At 44.1% G+C, this 19,980-nt stretch overlaps 1 protein-coding gene across 1 annotated transcript in view; it reads left to right on the top strand.

Moving 5' to 3' along the window:
• Positions 1–240: 240 nt before the first annotated feature.
• LOC120865414 (integral membrane protein GPR137B) overlaps positions 241–19,980 on the top strand; it is a 29,914-nt gene continuing 10,174 nt past the window's right edge. The window contains exons 1-4 of the mRNA XM_040242691.1: positions 241–419; positions 5,447–5,669; positions 8,851–9,000; positions 12,226–12,354. Of these exons, the coding sequence (XP_040098625.1) occupies positions 5,637–5,669; positions 8,851–9,000; positions 12,226–12,354 (312 nt within the window). The 5' untranslated portion in view covers positions 241–419; positions 5,447–5,636. The remainder of the gene's footprint in view (positions 420–5,446; positions 5,670–8,850; positions 9,001–12,225; positions 12,355–19,980) is intronic.

Raw genomic sequence — 19,980 nt, 5'->3', positions numbered from 1 at the left:
TGTGTGACTCAGGGAACTCAAACCTGGGCTCTGTAGCAACCTAGAGGAGTGGGATGGGGAGGGCGAGGGGCGGTTCAAGTTGGGGAGACGTAAGTACACCTATGGGCGACTGTTGGTGATGTTTGGCAGAGACCAACACAGTATTGTAGAGCAATTGTCCTTCAATAAAAATAAATTAATTACAATTTTTAAAAAAAATTTAGGCACAACCTAGAAAATGTTTAAGTAGACATTTCAGTTTTAGAGACAGTGACCTGGGCATGAAGGGAAAGAGAAGTTCCAAGCAATGACATTAGTTTGTCAGTACAAGTATGTTGTGGCCCCAACTTGCTGTATTTTTTTGTTTTTGTTTTTGTTTTGTCATTTCAGGTGATTTTTAAAGCCAAGTCAAAATATTCTCCAGAATTACTCAAATACCGGTAAGTACCCCCTGAGGCAATTCTCTTTTTGGCTGCGGGTAACCATTTTTCCAGCCAGGATTTTCACACATCACTCCTCTGTGACCTGCCTGCTTGTCAGGGGTCAAGTTCACTGCTCACTGGGTCACCACTTACCAGGCCTTGCAGCATATTGGCCTTGATTAGAAACAAAAGTCTAGTAGGGACTTCCCCGGTGGTCCGGTGATTAAGGCTTGGTGCTTCCAATGGAAGGGACTCGGGTTCAATCCCTGTTGGGGGACTAAGATCCAACATGCCACGTGGAACTGCCGAAAATGAAAAAAGAAATGAGAGTCTGGTGTGTTTCCTACCAGAGAGCAGAAAGGGAAGTAAGCCGTGCACATGGCGTTTAAACCTTTTGGAGGCACTTGGGATGGACTGGGCCTCAGCAGAAGGAAGAGGGGCTCCCTGAAGATGTCTGTGTGGCCAGGTGGCCCCCCCCCCCAACCCCGGGGGGCAGGTGCAGCTGAGATCTGGGCAGGGCTGAGTAAGAGAGGCTCATAATCTGGACCAGAGGAGGCCTGAAATCATAGGCTGAATTTACTGCAGGAGGTGGACTTGCATATTTTTCCCGTGGGCAGGATCTGTTACTTGCCCCAGGTTTTCAAATAAACCTGTTGACTTCCCCTGTGGCTTGAATGGTCAGCCTCGGCCAGAACGGGAAGGGAGACAAGGTGTCAAGAAGCCATGAGACAGTCGCCACATGAGTCAAGGTGTCTCAGTTTCCTACCCGGGAGAGCTCGACTGTCCAGGCACACATTTCTGGGAAGGAGACTTTGGCCTCTTACCTTCTGGAGTCAAAGTGAAATTTTAATTATTTTATTACTTTACAAATATGTAAAACTATACTCCTATTATATTTTATTTAAACACGTTGAAAGGGAAAGTGTTAGTCACTCAGTCGTGTCTGACTCTGCAACTCCATAGACTGTAGCCCACCAGGCTCCTCTGCCCATGGAATTCTCCAGGCAAGAATACTGGAGTGGGTTGCCATTCCCTTCTCTAGGGGATCTTCGCAACCCAGGGATCGAACCCAGGTCTCCTGCATTACAGGCAGATTCTTTACTGCCTGAGCCACCATTTAAACAGGTACCATCTTAAATTCACAAAGACTGTTTATTTAAAGTTCTGAAAGTGTATATTCTGATCCCCCTTTGCATCCCAGGAAGCTGAAGTTCAGGAAGTTAGGTGACAGTGTACTTAGGCCAAGATACAAGTGATGAGACTTGTGTGCTGTGTTTTTTTCATCTGATCTTGTTGTCTCCCTTCACTACTTAAAGAAAAAATTATCGAAGTATAGTTGATTTATAATGTTGTGTTAATTTCTGCTGTACAGCAGAATGACTTCTTTTTCATGTCCTTTTCTATGCTTTATCGCAAGATATTGAATAGAATTCCCTGTGCTGTGCAGTAAGACCTTGGTGTTTATCCATCCTGTATATACTAGGTTGGGTCTGCTAATCCCAGACTCCCAATCCTTCCCTTCCTCTTAGCAACCACAAATCTGTCCTCTTTGTCTGTCCCTTCACTGCTTTTTGAGAAGTTCAGTTCACGTTTCTGCCAGACTGTTGATTCTAAGAAGGTCAGTTTAAAGTAACAATGCTTTACAGTCAGCCCTCCGTTGTGGAATCCAAGGATTCCACACCTGTGGATACAGAGGGTGGGGGGCCCGATATGCCTTAGATGACATGTACTGCAGCGCTCTCTGTCAGGGACTTGAGTATCTTTGGGTTTCAGTGTTGGCTGTGGGGGCCTGAAAGGTGTCCCTTGCAGATGCCAAGTTATGATTGTATTAGGAAAACTTGGAGAGGGGTAGGAGGGGGAACATTAAGAATTGAGCTTGGATGTGGGCCTCAAAAGAGGCTGTTTGGAGTGTGAGTTGATTTGGGCAGAGGCAGTGGTTTGAGACAAGAGCTTTGGAACTTGGTTGAACAAGAGCTATGACAGAGGCTGGAGGAAGGAATGTATTTCCCGAAGAAGAGGATGCAGGGCAGAGAGACACGGACACCGTCACTCTGGGGGACGAAGAGGAGGAAGAGGGACCAAGGGCCTCCAGAGACAGGCTCAGATGGGGGAAGGATGGAGCGGGGGTCACACCTTTGAGGTCAGGGAGAAGACAGTGGGAGGAGGCGGGGCCAGCAGGGGGTACCTGCAAAGGAGGTGATGAGGCAGGAAGGGACACCTTTTTCTAGAAGTTGCTCTTGAGGGTGAGGATGAGGCCTCACTCTTCCCTGGGTAACATCGGAGGAGAAGCACAGGGTCCCTTGAGTTCTCACGGCAGCTCTTGGAGGCTGGAGAGGAGGGGTCAACTCTGCATTCAAATGTGGGGGCACAGCAGCCCTGAGTGGCCGAGGACTTGCCTGGTGTCGCATCTGTGACCCTTGCTCTCTGGGCCACACCCAGCAGATGCAGGCAGAGCAGTTGAGGCCCGGAGGGGAGCAGAAGCGGAGTGGGTGGCTGGGGCCACGCTCCAGCAGGGTGGGTGCTGCACCGTCCGGGTGGTGAGCGGGGCCTGCTTGTCTTTTGCTTCCTCTGTTCCCAGTGCCCTCTCACTGTCCCATAGGATTTTCACAGTGAAGAAAGAGGAGTAAGAATTTATACCCACCTTAGTGGTTAAGACTTTACCTTCCGATTCAGGTGGTGCGGGTTCAATCCCTGGTCAGGGAGCTGAGATCCCACAAGCCTTGTGATCAAAAAACCAAACATAATGCAGAAGCAATATTGTAACAAATTCAGTAAAGACTTTTGGGGCTTCCCAGGTGGCGCTAGTGGTAAAGAACCCACCTGCCAGTGCAGGAGACGCCTCATAGGAGACACAGGTTCAATTCCTGGGTCCAGAAGATCCCCTGCCGGAGGGCATGGCAACCCATTCCAGATTCTTGCCTGACGAATCCCATGGTCAGAGGAGCCTGGCAAGCTACAGTCCACGGGGTCACAGAGAGTCGGACAGGACCGAGCATAGTATTTAAAACAATGCCCAGGAGGAGTCCTTTGGAAAAGCTGAATGTCCATATTAAGCTTTTTTCTGGAGCTTCATTGCTGTCACATGGATAGAATGTGTGCATACACACCAGCAAGGGGTCAAGAACAGTAGGGCTGATTCCAGAGGTTCCAGATGTTTCCAAATTGTGTTCTTCACAAAAGCACAGCAGATAATAATAGAACAATAAGAAATAGGGTTTTTGAGGAAGCAGATTGCAGATCTCTGCTGACTCCCAGTTGGTCCTTCCTCTGTGTCTGTCTAAGCCCCTGATTCCCTCCGTCACTATGGGAACGTGTAGAGAACTAATGAAAACCTTCATAATTTAAGGTTTTGTGGCTAATTTACCATGAGTTACATGTTGTGCTAATGCCCTATGTCCATTCTCTCCCCTTGCCTCAGCAGCCCTTTGGGCAGATGCAGACATATTCAACTTAAATGGTCTTTTTTGTTAAATTTAAAAAAATAGTGTAGGATATGGCTTAAGAAAATTATTTTTTAATTTTTAAATGATGATTGCTTTACAATGTTGTGTTGGTTTCTGCCATACAACATGTGCATCAGCCATAAGTATACATATGTCCCTTCCCTCTTGAACCTCCCTCCCATCTCCCCATCCCATCTCACACCTCTAAGTTATCACAGAGAACTGGGTGGAGCTCCCTGTGCTATGTAGCAACTTCCCACTAGCTATCTGTTTTACATATGTTAATATATACATTTTAATGCTATTCTCTCAATTCCTCCCACCCTCTCCCATCCCCTGCTGTGTCCACAAATCTGTTCTTTATGTCTGCGTCTGTATTCCTGCCCTGCAGATAGGTTCATCAGTACCTGAATGGTCTGTTCTTGAGCCAAACCAATATTTGCTGCTTGAGTGATACTTACCTGAAGTAAACACAATATGGACAGTCCTAGAGAGAAACTTGAACTGATCTCCATGTTGGTAAATGTGAGAAGTGTCTCTCTAGACCCTGCACAGGTCACGTAGGCAGCATGCAGCTCTGAGAAACTGCAAGTAAAAAATGGCCACCACCACTGTCCCGAGGCTAGTGCAGGGGTTCCCAGCCTCCAGGATCTAATAAAGCCTGATGATCTGAGGTGGAACTGATGTAATAATAATAGAAATAAAGTGCACAATAAATAAAATGCGCTTGAATCATCCCAAAACCATCCCCGACCCTGGTCCATGGAAGAATTGTCTTCCACAAAATTGGTCCCTGTTGCCCAAAAGCTTGGGGATAGCTGTGCTACTAGTGAGTGTTCCCATGCAAAGGGGGTGCTGCCCAGACTTGATGGCTTTTGAGGGGTAAAACCCTTTTGAAACATTATTTCACCTAATCCTCAGGAAGAGCCTGCAAGGTCCGTGTTATTTAGGCTGTTTTCTGGTGACACTAGGGCTCACCCAGGGCCACCTTGCCCAGGCTCTCAGTGTGCAGAATGGCTGGTGCTCTCCCCGAATCCCAGTCCTGCCTCGGAGCCCGGCTCTGCTCTACCATCCTTGTGAGCAGCGCGTGCATCAGCCCACGTCCACACAGCCCCCCTGATCCTCGTAGCCTCCCGGGGAACTGGGAAGCAGGACTCAGGTAAAGGACCTCCCTGAGGCACTGTTTGTAGTTGATTTAAATCTGGGGACCCTCCAAAGTCTGAACCGTTTTTTCATCGCGGTATAAATGTTGGTTTACAGTGTGTGCCAGTCTCCAGGCTACAGCCGAGTGGCTCAGTTATACACATGTATACATTCTTTTTTTATATTCTTTTCCATTATGATTTATCATATGATATTCGCTAGAGTCCCCTGTGCTGTGCAGTGGGACCTTGTTTGTCCATTCTAAATATAATAGTTTGCATCTACCAACCCCAAATTCCGAGCTCTTAAGTGTTAACTTTGACATGTTCTGCTTCTAGCATTTAACCAAACAACAAACAAAAAACCCTCAAAAAGCCACAGTTTCCTTGCGGATTGATCCAGAATGTACCGGAAGCTTGTGGGGAAGGCTGCCTTCAGCCTCTCTCTCTTCCTTCCCAGGTTGCCCCTCTACCTGGCCTCGCTCTTCATCAGCCTCGTTTTCCTGTTGGTGAATCTAACCTGTGCGGTGCTGGTCAAGACGGGCACCTGGGAGAGGAAAGTGATCGTGTCCGTGCGCGTGGCCATCAACGACACGCTCTTCGTGCTCTGCGCCGTCTCCCTGTCCATCTGCCTCTACAAAATCTCCAAGATGTCCTTGGCCAACATTTACTTGGAGTCTAAGGTAAGGCAGACACGTGGTTGAGGTCCTGCCATTAGACCTATTCTCGAAAGAGCTTTCTGGGATTTCCCCGGTAGTCCATTGGTTATGATTTGGCACTCCTAATGCAGGGGGCACAGGTTTTTATCCCGTGTTGGGGAACTAAGATCCCACATACTGTGCAGTGAGGCTCACCTCCACCAAAAAGAGTTCCCTGGTTTGCAACAGAAAACAGAAATCAACCAGTGCCTCTCCCACCTGACCTCTTGCAAATGATTAGCTGTGGTGGTGTTGCCAAGACACAGAGCCGTGTAGTTCATTGAACTTTGTGAGAAGAATTGACTCCGGGTGGCTCGAGGTTTACTGGGGTGTGCAGAGAGGTAAATCTCTGTTTCTGGATAGAGGTTTAAGTGAGAGCTTAGAGGACCTGTGGCATTGACTGTGGCACTAATATTGTTAGAAACACACAGCTTGTATTCCCTTTGTTCATAGCCCTTTTATAAGCACTCTGCATGTAGGTAGGACTGTAACCTTCAAAATTCAGGGGGAGTAGGTGTCACCTACCTAGGGAAATGGAGGCACCGGACGTAAGAGGCTCAGCCCGAGTTCACAACTGGGAGATGCAGAGCCACGGTGTGGCCGCAGCAGCCTGGCTCTGGGCTCTGGGGTCTGTCCTCTTTACCACCAGGTCGTAGTACAGAGACACTCAGATCCAGGCGCGCCCCTGCCTTGACCGTGCCCCTATGAGGGTCCCCCTTAACAGGGGGAGCTGCTCCTGGGGTTCAGGACGGCAGGCCTCTCAAGGTGACAGTTCAGAGATGGAGTCAGACCGTGTGTTGGGCTGCACTCCGTAGGACTACAAGGCCAGGGCATGCCCAGTTTCAGTACTGAAGAAAGAGCCTGGAGTCAGCGATGGCTTAATGGATCGGGGACCTTACATGTCTGAAGCACGGTCATGGAGCAACATTCCGCATGTGCAGTGGACGGCAGCAGGACATGGTAGCGGCCTTCGTTCCAGTGTCGGGGGTCGAGAAGGAAGACGACCAGTTGCAGAGGGAACTGACGTCAGGTGTGATCAGTGGCTCAGTGGTAAAGAATCTGTCTGCAATGCAGGAGATGCTTGGGACGCTGGTTTGATCCCTGGATTGGGAAGATCCCCTGGAGGAGGGCATGGCAACCCACTCCAGTATTCTTGTTTGTAGTATCCTATGGACAGAGGAGCCTGGTGGGCTACCGTCCATGGGGTCACGAAGAGTCAGACACGACTGAAGCGACTGAGCACGCATGGGCTTGTTAGTTACCAGGGAAACCAGCAGAGGGGCATGACACTCACCACCACTTTGATAAGAAGAGTCACCAGCTGGGCCTGGGGGCAAGTCCATAGGAAGGTCAGTCGTGTGAATGGGTGTAGGAGAAGCAGGCAGTGGTCAGGCAGGGCATGTGCAGAGACGATAGAACAGTCCCCTAGAGGGGCCTGGCCACACCCCGAGAGGGCAGCCCCTGCACATTCTCTGGTTTCCCTGCTGTGCCCCAAGCCCTGGAGTCCCTGTTTTCTCCTTTCCTTCCCCCAGAGTTACAGAGAGGGGCAGATGTGCTCCCTGGTGTGGTGGTTCTGAAGTGCCCCTCACCAGCCTGGTCCCCAGTTCCCCCTCATTAAGGAGCCTGGTGATGTGCGGAAGTCATAGTGGATGCTCTGGGCTCCCACTGGCCACAGGACCCTGGCCCACCAGCACGTTGCCCACTGAGCCTTGGTTTTCTCACATGTAAGGTAGTTGAGTGATTTCATAGCCCCTCTGCTTCTGAAATTCTGTGGCGCCCTAACCCTTGCCAGGGAACCCATGTGGTTGTAATGTTGCTGGTCTGAAGACCTGAGCACTCTGCTTCTTAAGATACCTGGTCTTCAGCAGCTATCAGTAGATTAAAATCTGTGCCTCCAACTTCAAAATTACAAAGCCTTCTACGTATCCTGTGATTTGCCTGAGCTCTTGCAAAATCTGAAAAGTTAGTGTGGCTGGGTCCTTTTCTCATTGATAAATGTTGACAAATTTTATACTTGACTTTGCCTTAGCTTTATTATTTACAGTGTCTCCTGTATAAGGTCTATTCAAGGCTTTTTGAAAACAGAATTACGGGGACGTCCCTGGTGGTCCAGTGGTTAAGACTCCATGCTCCCAGTGCAGAGGGCTCGAGTTCAGTTCCTGGTCACGGAGCTAAGATGCCACATGCCTTGTAGTGCGGCCAAAACAAAACAGAATTGTGGGTTTCATAGGAGCGGTCACATTTTAGACTGTCAGATTGTCAGATTTAGATCACCTCTGGGCAAACAATCTGATAGACTGCCATTGGCAAAATAAAATAATAGCTTAGATTTAGTTGGTGACTTCAAAAATGAATTTCAGTGTTTTGGTTACCTGTTTTTAATACCAGGGCTCTCCTGGTGGCTCAGTGGTAAAGAATCCACCTGCCGGTGTGGGAGACACAGGTTTGATCCCTGGGTCAGGAAGATCCTCTGGAGAAGGAAACAGCAACCCACTCCAGCATTCGTGCCTGAGAAATCCCATGGACAAAGGAGCCTGGTGGACTACAGTCCACGGGGTTGCGAAAGAGTGGGACATGACTTAGAGACTAAATGACAACTGTGACAGCTGTTTGCAGTTAGAGGTCATTTAGCTAACCTTGGACATTGATAGCTTCATTAGTGGGGGCACAGATGACCAACTTTCACACAGTCCCAAGCTCTGAATCACACTGGGACCCCAGCCTAGGACAGTTGGGTCTTGAAGACATGCTCCCCACCCAGAGCCACTGTCCACAGCTCCACTGTCCCCAGGCTGCCATCCCTCTGAGGTGGTTTTGTTGTCTCCAAGCCAGGAGGCAGGCCCTGGGCTCATAAGCTCAGAGCATCCTTGGAGCTGAGCAGTGGCACTTAGAGATTTAACCAAATAAGTCATCTGACTGTCTTGCTCTTCCAAGCGAAGGTCTTAGGCAAATAGTTCATGTTTTCAGGTTTTGAAGCATCTCTGTAAAGAGAATTGGAAGTTTTAGGGTGGGTGTGGAGTGAGGGGAGGCTTGCAGTGGGGTTGAGAGTCTGAGAGTGGAAGAGAAGCTGGGAGGGTTTAGCAGTTCTGAACAGAGGCCATGCTGGGGAGGGGACTGTGGTCTTGGGCCCGGATCTGGGACCCCGCTCACGGTCGCTACTTTCCAGGGCTCCTCCGTGTGTCAGGTGACTGCCATCGGCGTGACCGTCATCCTGCTCTACACCTCTCGAGCCTGCTACAACCTGTTCATCTTGTCGTTCTCTCAGAGCAAGAATGTCCATTCCTTTGATTACGACTGGTACAATGTGTCAGACCAGGTCAGTGTGCGCTGGATCCTTGCTTTGGCAGCATGCCGTGTGGCAGAGAGGTGTCAGCTCCTTGCTTTTGCTGCTGAAGAGCTGGGTGACCTTGGGAGTCACTTCACTGGGTGGTGTCTACATCCTCACCCATCAAGTGGAATCACAGTACTTGCCTTGTTCCAGCTCATACGTCTCCTGAGAAAATTAGAAAACAGACACGCTTCTCCTTGCTACTTTCTGGGGCTTTCGTCAAACAGTACTTAAAATTTTTAAGGGTTTTTATATAAATGTAATATGATTTTATTAAAGGGTGAAATTTGCAAAGATAAAAATGAATGGTATTCAGGTTAGAAAACACGTAAAATGATGAAGTGGTTTTTTTTTTTTTTTTTTTTAATGGAGCAGTAAGGGAAAGAAATGTAGGCAGAAGTGACCAAGGATATTAGGGGGTTGGAAAGAGCCCATTTTACATCTCAGTAGGACACACTTTCTTTTTTATAATGTTTTCTAGAAATTTGTAAACAAATGAACAAAGGTAATGAAATATAATATGGCATCCATGTTTGCAAAAGCTCAAAATGTAAATGACTGAGAGGGGAATTCCCGGGCTGTCTGGTGGGTTAAGACTCTGTGCTTCCACTGCAGGGGACATGGGTTCAGTCCCTGGTTGGGGAATTAAGATTCCACATGCTGCATGGTATGGCCAAACAAAGAGAAGGAAAAAAAGAATGAGAATGAATCAGCATTCCCTAATTTGAAAAGTATCATTTCTTTGTCTCCAGCCCTGGACAAAGTGCCAGACACACAAAAGTGAACAGACCCATCCTTCCATGTGGAAGTTTATGTGCACTGAAGAAAAGAGCCACACAGAGAAGCCGTTAGAGCAAAGAAATAGAAGCGTCTATAGTAGTTTACCGGGTTTAGTTGCAAATGCTCCTGAGATTTTCCTGGCTAAACTCTGAATATCCAACTATAGACAAATCCACCTCTAAAATCCCAATAGTGCTCAAACCTTGAATTAACACTCTGGAGGAAAGAAGAAAACAATCATGCTAAGTTAAAACTGATGGCAGGGACTTCCCTGGTGGGTCAGTGGTTAAGCCTTCACCCTCCCAGTGCTGGGGACTCGGATTCCATCCCTGATCGGGGAACTAAAATCCCACATGGTGCAGCTCAAATAGACAGATTCTACCAAAAAACAACAACAACAACTGAGGGCAAGATGAAATCCGTAAGAGGCTCGTGCAAGGCGTTAGACTGGATTCAAACCACAACAGTCATAATCACCACCAATCAAACCAACAGCACAAATGTAGGGTGGGAGGAAGGTGGGCAGGGCACTGGTGAAGAATTTCCCTGTTGTGAGAAATCAAATGCATAAAAATCTAAACGTTCAACGGTGATAAATTAGACACTTACTCATAATACCCAGAGGATTTTTATTGTGGTAACGTGTAGGTACAGTTGACTACTTTAATCATTTCTAAGTGCACAGTTCAGAGGCAGTAAAGTACATTCACAGTGTCATCACCACCATCCATTTCCAGAACGTCTTCATCTTCCCAAACTGAGACTCTCTCCCCATTAAACAACAAGGATTTGGTTTTAACAAAATACTTATTTCAATGCTTCTTTCCAGTATGAGCTTATAAATACAATGGATTTAAAATATCACAAACAACACAATTCTGTTGTTCTGGATGGCTGTTTATAGATGTCTAGATCTGTGTTGCAGCTAAAATAATCTCGGAGCGAGCAGATGGCCCCAAGCTGCAGGTTATTTGTGCAGAATGGTAGAAGCACACACTGCGCACTTGTGAGACGTGTGGGTGGAGTTTCAGTGCAGAGTTTGAGTCCTCTTTCTGAAGAGGAGCGAGATTGGTTTGGGGTACTGTACTTTAAGGCTTCCCAGGCAGCGCTAGTGGTAAAGAACCCGCCTGCCAATGCCGGAGACCTGGGTTCCATCTCTGGGTCAGGAAGATCCCCTGGAGAAGGGCATGGCAAACCCACTCCAGTATTCTTGCCTGGAGAATCCCATGGACAGAGGAGCCTGGCAGGGTACAAGTCCATGAGGCCACAAAGAGTCGGACAAGACTGAAGCGACTTAGCGTGCACACATATACTTTAAGCACAATGTGGTAGAGAAGGTGAGAGGCTTCCATTTAGGGGATTGGCCCTTTATAGTTTGATGACGTTTCTGTCTTCCTTTGAAATGCCGGCCTTTCTGATAGACTTGCCCAGAAATAGCCTCACACACCCTCCCTCTGGCTTTCAGAAAGGAGAGCGCTGCTACACCCCATCTGCTCAGCTGTCTCACTGGTCCAGGAGGCCAGCATCCTGGTGAGGGAACTAGATAGATCTCACATGCTGCAACTAAGAACTGGTGCAGCCACATAAATAAATATTAAAAAAAAAAAAGAATTAGGAGAGGGACTTCCCTGGTGGTCTAGTAGTTAGAATTCCATGTTTCTAATGCAGGGGGCACAAGTTTGATTCCTGGCTGGGGAACTAGGATCCCGCATGACACACAGTGCAGCCTAAAAATGATTTTAAAAAAGAATTGGGAGAAGGCAGCAGAACATTATCATTATTCAGTTGTCAAAGAAAAGTCAGCTTAGAGACTTTAGTTGGATGTAAGGAAGATTCATTCCTGGAGGGTGAAGGAATGAAGCGTCAGAGACCAGTCGGCACTTACTGTCTTTGAATATTTTGAAGAAGATAATTGTCTGTCCTGGGACTTCCCTGGTGGTCCAGTGGTTAAGAATCTGCCTGCTGATGCAGGAGACATGGATTCAATCCCTGGTCCCAGAAGACCCACCGTGCCAAGGGGCAACTAAGTGGGTGTGCCACAACTACTGAGCCTGCAAGCCCCAGAGCCTACGCTCTACAAGAGAAACCACCGCAGTGAGAAACCTGAGCACCACAGCTAGAGAGTGCCCGCACTCTCTGTGCCTAGAGGAAAGCCCGTGCGTTAATGAAGACCTAGCACAGTCAAAAACTACATAAATAAAATGTTTTTAAAATTATCCATCCTATATGGTTTAAATAACTCCTCCCCCCCCCCCCCTGCCCCACCACCCAGGCCTGGCACAGTAGTATTAATAGTATCTCATTTTAACATGCATGTTTTAGGGGGAAGAAATTACACTGTATTAGATTTAGTCTCTGTCATATTAGAACTGAATCAAACTTATTCTATCCTCAGTCTGGTGACTCTCCATTTTCTCCCTCTCTTCTCAACAGGCGGATTTGAAGAATCAGCTGGGAGATGCCGGATACATAGTGTTTGGAGTGGTCCTCTTTGTGTGGGAACTCTTACCCACCACCTTAGTAGTCTACTTCTTCCGAGTCAGAAATTCTACGAAGGACCTGGTAGGTAAACCACTTTGTATTTGCAGAAAGTGAGTGTGAAAGTCGCTCTGTTGTGTCCGACTCTTTCCGATCCTATGGACTATACAGTCCATGGAATTCTCCAGGCCAGAATACTGGAGTGGGTAGCCTTTCCCTTCTCCGAGGGATCCTCCTAACCCAGGGATCAAACACAGGTCTCCTGCATTGGAGGAGGATTATCAGCTGAGCTGCAAGGGAAGCTCAAGAATACTGGAGTGGGTAGCCTATCCCTTCACCAGCAGATCTTCCCAACCCTGGAATTGAACTGGGGATCTCCTGCATTGCAGGTGGATTCTTTTGCAGAAAACATCTCCTAATTCTAATCACAAAGCCTACAGTTGGAATTTTTTCTTAGATTTTTGATAGATTCTTCCATCTTATTCTAATATGAAAAGTTCCTTTGTTTAATTGAGACTTTCTTTTCCATTCATTATCTTTTGAGGGAAATTTGTTTTTCAGTTTAATTTTACCAAAAAACAAACAAACAAACAAAAAAAACCCAAAACATTGCATCTTGAATCCTGGAGATCGTGATTAACTTTTTTCCTAATGAAACAGCTGCCTCACTAGTATTTGAGCCTTGACTTGACTTGCTATGAACCAAATATAGAAGCTTTTATTTTAGCCAGGGAAAATAGAGAATGGTAACTCAGCTTTTTACCCCTGTGTTGTGCTGGATGGTGATTAGGGGAGGGAGTGGTAGGGAAGACAACTTTATTGTGAAGAATGCTTAAATCACTCCCCCAACTCAGTCGCATTTCTGGTCAACCAGCTTCATATAAATGTCCTTATGGGAGTGGGGCAGAAAATGCAAAACCTGGTAGTGTGAGGGAGCTCATGGAAGCTTTGCTCCATGAATTCTTCCACCCAGGGGAACTAGTGGGAGAATCACTGATCTGTGAAGCCCCCAGAAACATACGTATGTGTGTGAGACCCGCTCGGTCATGTCTGACTCTTTGCGACCCCATGGACTGTAGCCCTCTGTCCATCCAATTCTCCAGGCAAGAATACTGGAGTGGGTTGTCATTCCCTTCTCCAGGGGATCTTCCCGACCCAGGGATCGAACCCTGGTCTCATGCATTGCAGGCAGATTCTCTACCGTCTGAGCCACCAAAGAACCCCACAGAAAAGTAGAGTGATGGTTTTTGGTCAACATGAGCACAGTGTGGGTGGCAAGGAAAGTGCTGGTTTTCATGACCAACTTGTGTTTTATCTTGTCTCTTTCTTATTCATCTCTGGATAGTCACTGGTAAGCCAGGAATAGGAAAAAATAAAAAATAAAAGTAAGACTGGAAGGGGGTGCTTGGTGGAGAACTGCAGCCTGACCCATGAGCCCCTGAAGATAGAGTGGCAGTGGGCACCATTTTCCAGATCTGAGGATCAGTCTCCTCTCCTTTTGCCATTTTCAGCTTCAGACCAGCAATTCGATGCCCCCACTGACTATTCCTGGCATTGGAAACACCTGGAGGCTTCTGTAAAGTCAGACTCAAATTATTCTGCATTGGTAGCAGAGAAACATGTGGAGAGTGGGCAGTGGACTCTAGGCTAGAGTCCAGTGCCTTATTTTTCTTCCTTTTCTGAAGAAGTTGAAGTTTTCTGGGAAGAGCCTTTTAACAAAAATCCCTCTGCTCTCTATGCTTCTCCTTGGCTTTCCACAGCCTTCTCACCACTTCTTAGTATGTCAGAGGCTTAGCAACTATACTTCCCAAATCCAAGGCAGTCTGAAGGAGAGACTGGACATCTGAGCCCTAAGGAGTGAAAGATTGTCATTCAAAGTACTATTTTATCAACACATTATTGACCAGAGATGCATTAATATGTCTTTTGTTACCCAAATATTATTGGCCAGAGACAGCATGTTTTTAGAGAGTAAGGTTTCCTTCTATAGCTTATGATTGTCATTATCATTCACGTTTTGCTCCATTAGATTTTTGTTCCAACCCTATGTATATTATAAATGCAAATGTATTACTGTAAAATTTTCAAAATGATCCATCTCAAAATTTTGAATGAAGAATTTTTTGGTGAATTTTATGCAAATCTTTTCTCTAATTATCTGAGTGACCTGTATACTAGTGTCTCAAAAGATGATAGTTCTGCAAAATACAGTTCTGATTCAGACGTTGTGAATATTAGCCCAAAAGAAGACAGAAAGCCTAAGTGATTGGTTTTGATACGGAAAGTGAAAATGAAGCTCCCGGTGCTGGAGGAGACTTTACAGGTGTAATTACAGGTGTAATTACTGAATATAACAACCCACAAAGTGCTAGTGAAAAAGCAGAATTAATTTTTGGCTGGTCAAAATAAAAATCGCCAGCCACAGGCATTAGTTTCTACAAAATTCCCTGGTAAATAATGAGTTAAATGAAGACAATAAAATGGATAATTCATCTGTCCTCTTAGGTTGCATTATCCAAGGAAACATGCAGCCTAACACACCCTATGTGTATATGGAGTTACTTGGCTCTTGTGTTTGAATATATCTACTGTTTAGGGTATTTTCTAGAGCAGTGGTTCCCAAACTTTTTGGCCTCAGGATACTTTACACTGATACACTATTAGTTGTTATTTGTTTGTTGAGGTATAATTGATATAAATTAGTTTTAGGTATACAGTGTAATGATTTGGTATTTATATATATTGCAAGATGATCACCACAATAGGTCCAACTAATGTGTTACCACACATAATCTACAAATTTTTGTGTATGTGATAGGAACTTCGAAGATCTACTCTTTCAGCTACTTTCAAATATGCAGTACAGTATTAACTATCGTCACCATACTGTATGTGAATCCTCATGACTCATTCATTTTTATAACTGGAAGTTTGTATCTTTTGACCCCTTTCACCCATTTCGCCCACCTCCTTCCTATCTCAGGCAGCCACCAATCTGTTCTCTATATCTGTGAGCTTGGTGTTTGTTTGTTTTTAGGTTCCCTATATAAGTGAGATGATACGCTATCTATCTCTTTTTACCTTTTTCTAGTTGACTTATTTAACTTAACATAGTGCTCTCAAGGTTCAACCATATTTTTGCAGATAGTGAGATTTCATTCTTTAAAAAAAAAGTGTAGTATAGTTGATATACAATGTTGTATTAATTTCTGCTGTACAGCGAAGTGACTCGGTTATCCATATGTGTATTCTTTGTCATCTTCTTTCCCATTGTGGTTTATCAGGAGGTTTCATTCTTTTTATGACCGAATATTTTGTGTGTGTGCCTATCATTTTCTTTATCCATCCATGCATTGGTGGACATTTGGGTTGTCTCCATATCTTGGCTGTGGTAAATAATGCTTCAGTGAACATGGGGATGTGTATATCCTTTTGAATTAATATTTTCATTTTCTTCAGATAAGTATGCAAAAGAGCAACTGCTGGATTATGTGGTAGTTCTGTTTTTAATTTTTTGAGGAACCTCTATAGTGATTGCATTCATTTATATTCTCACCAACAATACACAATGATTCCCTTTTCTCTACATCCTCACTAACACTTCTTTTTGATAGTAGCTATTCTGACAGGTGTGCAGTGGTACCATTTGTTTTTGCTATTGAGTTGTATGAGTTCTTTACATATTTTGTATATCAACTCCTTATCTTGTCTAGGACTTGCAGGTATTTTCTCCCATTTGGTAGGTTGCCTTTTCATTTTGTTGATGGTTTTCCTTTGCTGTGCAGAACCTGTTAAGTTTGATGTAGTCCCACTTGTTTATTTTTTATTTTGTTTCCTTTGCTTTTGGAGTTAGACCCCAAAATCATCACCAAGATGAATGTCAAGGAACTTACTGCCAATCCTTTTTTCTAGTTTTATGGCTTCAGGTCTTACATGCAAGTCTTCCATCCATTTGGAGTTAATTTTTGTGTATGATGTAAGATTATAGTCCAGTTTTCCCAGCACCATTCATTGAAGAGGCTGTTCTTTCCTTAGTGTGTGTTCTTGACTGCTTTGTGGTAACTTCAGTTCAGTTCAGTTCAGTCGTGTACAACTCTTTGCGACCGCATGAATCACAGCACGCCAGGCCTCCCTGTCCATCACCATCTCCCAGAGTTCACTCAGACTCACGTCCATCGAGTCCGTGATGCCATCCAGCCATCTCATCCTCGGTCATCCCCTTCTCCTCCTGCCCCCAATCCCTCCCAGCATCAGAGTCTTTTCCAATGAGTCAACTCTTCGCATGAGGTGGCCAAAGTATTGGAGTTTCAGCTTTAGCATCAGTCCTTCCAATGAACACTCAGGACTGATCTCCTTTAGGATGGACTGGCTGGATCTCCTTGCAGTCCAAGGGATTCTCAAGAGGCTTCTCCAACACCACGGTTCAAAATCATCAATTCTTCAGCGCTCAGCTTTCTTCACAGTCCAACTCTCACATCCATACATGACCACTGGAAAAACCGTAGCCTTGACTAGACGGAACTTTGTTGGCAAAAGCATATTCTGCTTTCTAATAGGCTATCTAGGTTGGTCATAACTTTCCTTCCAAGCAGTAAGCGTCTTTTAATTTCATGGCTGCAGTCACCATCTGCAGTGATTTTGGAGCCCCCCAAAATAAAGTCAGCCGCTGTTTCCACTGTTTTCTCATCTATTTCCCATGAAGTGATGGGACCAGATGCCATGATCTTCGTTTTCTGAATGTTGAGCTTTAAGCCAACTTTTTCACTCTCCTCTTTCACTTTCATCAAGGGGTTCTTTAGTTCTTCTTCATTATTTAAATTCTGTGACTCTTTTTAATGTCTGGCTTAATAGAAGACAGCTGGATTCTCCTATCTGCTTCTGTTGTGATATGTTATTTTGAAGTATATGAAGAAAATCAAGCCTCACATTTTAATATAAATGTATTTTTTAATATATACCCAAACTCAATGAGGTATGATTTCTTAAGATTTCATAGCTGTTGTCAATCTATGCCAAAACCAATACAGAATTGTAAAGTAAAAATTAAAAATAAATAAATAAATAAATTGTAAAAAAAAAAAAAAAAGATTTCGTAGCTGCAATTTGGAATTTAAACCTGTATCAGTGAGCTTTTCATGCTGTTTTCTATGTTAACATCTGTTGGTCTGCCTTGCACTTTGATATTTGCTCAGCGTTCAAATGGTCTTTCGATGAATTTGTGTCCTACTCCTGTCCTTTTCCTCCGCCATCTTCTCTCCTCCCCATCTGCCTTGCACTTTGAATGGATCTTTATACCCATACATGGTTTTGTCATGTCATGTATTGGTCATTTGGAAAATTTTGGTTTATTGACTTATGCATATCTTTCAAAAGTGATATTTCCATTATACAAGAAGAATATCTCATTCATTAATCTCACCACTGATCATCAGAAAAATCAAATATTGGGAACCTGTCAACCTCATGGTGGAGAATACAAGGTTTGCAAAGCGTTAATGTTTGCTTAAAAGGTGAAATTTGATCAGTGAAAACAAATAGTCACATGTTTTCCTTGAATTTACAGCTCAGTTCATTCATTTTTGAGAGAGTGTCTGCCAAATGTCCACAGCTGAAAAGCCATGGTTGTCATGAAGCTGTCACGTTGCATGAAGAAAGTAACTGTAACTTGGAGTTGTACAGGTTCTTTTTCTTGTAATAAAATTACAGTAGTCGGTTTTTTCTGCTTTGTTAAGTGAGTCTTCTTTAAACTGTGACCGTGTAGTGGTGAGGAGCGCAGTAACTGCTAGTATAGTTGGTGTCACTGCTTTGAAATGTGCTCAGGCAGCACCAGCTTTGCTAACTACAGCCTGTGGATCACTAGTCCAGTGTCAACACAATAGAAAAGGTAAATAGCTTCTTAATATGCTAATTATGCAAATAGGGATGACCTTGCTGATCCTCGAAAGCATCCCGGGAACATCCAGCAGTTGTTGGGCCACACTGATAACTGCTCATCTGCAGTAGCGTGTTAGTGAGTGAAAATGATTCTTCATTCCCTAAAGGACATTATCTCCTGATTCATCCTGAGAGAGTTAATTCAGCATGAACAATGTAAAATCATAAATAGGAAGTCCTTCCCATGTTTTATATTGTAGTCATGAAGTAATTCTCATTAGGTAAATCTGAGTATCAGGTTTGGCTTGGTGAAGCACCAGTGTTCATAAAATACCCCTGGGCAAGACCGCCAGGGTTAAAAGCATTATTACATACAGTATTTGGTAAAAATAGCTAACAACTGTATAGCACTTATATGTGTTAGGTCTTGTTCTAAGCATTTTAAATATACTAAAGTATTTAATTCTCACAATAACTCTGTAAAGTAGATGAATATAATACTCATTTTGAGATGAGGAAACTGAGGCTCAGAATCATGGTTGGTAGGGGACAGAGTTCCAATTCAAACTGAGGCATCCTGGCTCCCAGATCCATGATTTTTTTTTTTAATGTATTTTATTGAAGTATAGTTGATTTACAGTGTTTCAGGTGCCCAAGTTCTACAAGTACACATGTATTATTTTTGGAATTATTTTCCATCATAGATTATTACAAGATATTGACTATAGTTCCCTATGCTATACATTAAACCTTTGCTGCTTATCTGTTTTTTAGTTAGAAATCTAGCATTCTATTTATACGAGGTCAAACAAGTGGAATCAAAATGTCATAATTTTTTTAGTTAGGCAAAAATTCATAAGTTTTCTAAAATATATACATATTTATATTTATGTATATAAAAGCTTTCCTACTATACCTGATAAAGGCTTGAGAAAGAACATCAAAAAAAGAGATGGAGAAACTGGAGAACAAACTAAATGAAACGGGAGCCCTGAATATGAAATAGAAAAAGTGAAACGAGCTAGATAAAAGAAAAAGATCATCATGTAGTCCAGATGTTTTTAAGCATGACTGCTCATTAGAAACATATCTGGAGCTCTGGAGAAAAAAAAGCAATAACTGAGCATTTGTATTTTTCAAAAACATTCAAGATAATTCTTACATGCACCTGGATTTTAAAAAGTGATTATAGGTTTTTTGATTAGATCCTAGTTTTGGTGACAGAGAGTTCTGTTATTTTTCTGTTGACCAATCATGATACAATGGTATCAAGTGAGTAATAGTTACATAATCACAATGGGAAAAGATGTTTATCAGTTTTCACAATCAATAGCCAGACAAAAAACAAAAGATAATTATAATTGTAAGCCATAATGGGAACGTGACTAAGGTAAAAATATAAAATAATTATGTACAATTTGGGAGCATCAAGCAGAGTGATATGGTGAGTGGAAGTGCATACATGCACACGTTTTCATCCACCCAGCCAGTCTATGTCTTCTGGTTGGTGCATTTAATCCATTTATATTTAAGGTAATTATCTATATGTATGATCCTGTTACCATTTTCTTAATTGTTTTGGGTTGATTTTCTGTAGGTCTTTTCCTTCTCTTGTGTTTCCTGCCTAGAGAAGTTGCTTTAGCATTTGTCGCAAAACTGGTTTGGTGGTGCTGAATTCTCTTAACTTTTGCTTGTCTGGAAAGCTTTTGATTTCTCCATCAAATCTGAAGGAGAGTCTTGCTGGGTAGAGTATTCTTGGTTGTAGGTTCTTCCCCTTCATCACTTTAAATATGTCATGTCATTCCCTTCTGGCTTGTAGAGTTTCTGTTGCGAAAT

This window comes from Oryx dammah, unplaced genomic scaffold (assembly GCF_014754425.2).
Source record: "Oryx dammah isolate SB20612 unplaced genomic scaffold, SCBI_Odam_1.1 HiC_scaffold_6, whole genome shotgun sequence".
Lineage (NCBI taxonomy): Eukaryota > Metazoa > Chordata > Mammalia > Artiodactyla > Bovidae > Oryx > Oryx dammah.
The sequence above is the reverse complement of the archived record's forward strand: the minus strand, read 5'-3'. Positions and strand labels throughout refer to the sequence as shown.